At 34.0% G+C, this 2,732-nt stretch overlaps 1 protein-coding gene across 1 annotated transcript; it reads left to right on the top strand.

Annotated features, from left to right (window-relative positions):
* The first annotated feature begins 1,897 nt into the window (after positions 1-1,897).
* Positions 1,898-2,302, top strand: LOC133832315 (uncharacterized). The gene has a single exon (XM_062262678.1). The coding sequence runs from the start codon at positions 1,898-1,900 to the stop codon at positions 2,300-2,302; it is 405 nt and encodes a 134-aa protein (XP_062118662.1).
* The last annotated feature ends 430 nt before the right edge of the window (positions 2,303-2,732 follow it).

The raw sequence follows: 2,732 nt of genomic DNA, 5'->3' as shown, positions 1-2,732 counted from the left end.
CTATGAGTGTGAGCCGCTTGTCCATTCTTGTGGTTATTAGCAGGGGCTAGTGTTGGGTTTATGCCCTTATAAAACCATGTCAGACATGTAACACGATTTTATATTATAAGTAAAAGTAGTAGAAATCATTTAGTTTGATAACCGTATTGCTTGCTTGTTCTATTACATTATTATTGGAGTAATACAAACATTTATAAAATCCTGAACATATAAATAATTACAATTATAGTGACTAGGTCACAGTGGATTATGATTGTATTTATATGTTCAAAGAACGAGTCCTAAGATTTAATCAGTGCATTGGATTTTCACTAATCTGGTAATCTCAAATACGATCAACTTACACATTTTTGGTGTGATGTCTTATCCAAGTAGATAAGATCGGATGTATATGGGTACATTGGACTAGGAACGATATTGATTATTGATAGATAAATAAGTATCGTTGTTATCGAATCCAATCAATTTCACAATGTTGACCATAGGTCAAATTGATCTTAATTCTGAGTGATAATATTCTGCTAATTATATTATTTAAATCTTTTGACTTGTTCCTTACCAGCTTACTGATGAGTGCATGTTTTATGCACTCAAATATTGATTTTTATCCTTAGAATGATTTGCGTTTCCTTAATTTTTGTGTAGAATTGATGATTTTCCATTAAGTGTATAGGAATTGAGTTTTTAGGTGTTTTGAATATTATTTTGGGTGTTCAAGTCAGCAAAGGATGTGATACGTCGCTCCCAAGAGGCAAGACGTCGCTATTTTTGTGTTGATATGACTGGATTGTATGAATGATGTATGTTATGTAATGGTTGTTAGCATGATGAACACGACACAACAAAAATGGGTTACTAAGGATGTGAAGACATAACCCAAGTTATTAAGGATATGAAGACGTAACTCACAGGGCGGATGCGCCGAGGTTATTCAAGGACCATAGATCTTGTTACCTAAAGATGTGACATGGACAAGTTAGCGGGCCATGTTCACAAAGATATGATGTTATGTTTATGATGACTATGTATATGATGTTTGTGTTATGATGATTATGTTTATGTGTATGATGATGATTGTTACGATAACGACGCTTATGATGTATGACGATGTATGAATATGAATATGTTTTGTTGTGTTTTACTTGTGTGTTATTTGTACTTCCTTACTAGGCTTTTAGCTCACCCCTTTACTTTCCCTTCTAGGTAGCAAATAGGTTTTCTCTTTGGCACGCATGGTGATGTGGGGAGTTCCAACGTCAGGGTGTGTATGGCATGGGGGCATCCTATGGATGAGAAAACGATCAGTTTAACGCCAATTTCTAAAGAATAATGTTATGTTTATTTTTTTTTTTAATTTTTAGAACATATCAGCGGGACTTGAACTTTAATTGTTTTTATAACGTTGCATGAAAACTATTATTTTCTTTTAAACTATTAGGCCCAACTTGCATGTTTTAGCAAGGCCCCACTGAGATTTTTATAATAAGTGACTTTTCTTCTATAAACTTATGAGCATGCAAATATTGTACAAAGTATTAGACTAGGGCATTTTACAACGTCTTGGAAGATCAAGGTGCGAGTACTCAAGCAAGGATGGGAAGATCAAAATACATACGAAAAGATTCAAGGATTCTTGATAGGCTACAAAAGGTAAATAATTTTGTATTATATTAATGTCCATATTATATATTGATTAACATATTGCATATTAAAGGATCCTCATATAAAGATTGTTTATATGAAATTTTTTGTTGTATACCATTACTGCAATTTCCGCTGCACACTAGGAACCGTTCCTAACATTGACAAGAAGGAGATTAATGAGAAATTTGCAAAGTTCTTGAATATTTTCTAGAAAATACATATTGACAATCCTTTTGTAGATGTCCTTGAACAAATGCCAAACTACGCAAAGTTTATAAAGGAGGTAATGTCTAAGAAGCGTAAGTTAGAGGATTATGAAGCAATGAAGCTAACAGAAGAGTGTAGTGCCATTATCAAGAGACAATTACTGGAAAAGTTGAAAGATCCGAGAAGTTTTACAATTCCATGTGTTATTGGAGAGCTACATATTGAGAATACCTTGTGTGATTTGGGTGCTAGTATTAATCTAATTTCTCTCTCTATCTTTTGGAAACTCAATCTTGGAGAGGTCACACCAACTACTATTTCTTTACAATTGGCAGATCGTTCTTTGAAGTATCCTAGAGGTATAATTGAAGATGTTCTAGTAAAGATTGATAGATTCATTTTTCCAGTAGATTTTGTTGTGCTTGGCATGGAGGAAGACCAAGAAATTTAGATAATCTTGGGAAAACCTTTTCTAGCAACCGGGAAAGTTTTGATTGATGTTCATGATGGTAACTTGACTCTAAGGGTGAATAGCGAGGAAGTAAAGCTCAACATTAGTAATACCATGAGGTTTGCCAAGGAGCAAGTAGATTGTAAGAGAGTGGATGTAGTTACTCCATGCTTAAGAGACTTTTCAAGACCATGTTTCATAATGATCCTTTGGAACTATGTTTAACAACGCCGATTTCTAAAGAGGACCTTGGATTGGATTTGGGAATGAATGATGTGGAGGTGGTTGATAGTGTCTTGGCTTTAAAAGCATTACCAGTAGAGAAGGAGGTACCTAAGAAGGAAGATATCAATAAGCCTCCTACTCTTGATAATAGCTAAAAAAAAAAAAAAAATACTACTAGTGATGGGCTTGTTTTAAAGAATTTACC

This window comes from Humulus lupulus, chromosome 4 (assembly GCF_963169125.1).
Source record: "Humulus lupulus chromosome 4, drHumLupu1.1, whole genome shotgun sequence".
Lineage (NCBI taxonomy): Eukaryota > Viridiplantae > Streptophyta > Magnoliopsida > Rosales > Cannabaceae > Humulus > Humulus lupulus.
This window is presented reverse-complemented; position numbering and strand designations above follow the sequence as displayed.

Bases quoted from the DNA above. Each gene is read 5' to 3' on its own strand.
- LOC133832315 (XM_062262678.1), top strand. From the start codon at position 1,898: ATGCCAAACTACGCAAAGTTTATAAAGGAGGTAATGTCTAAGAAGCGT.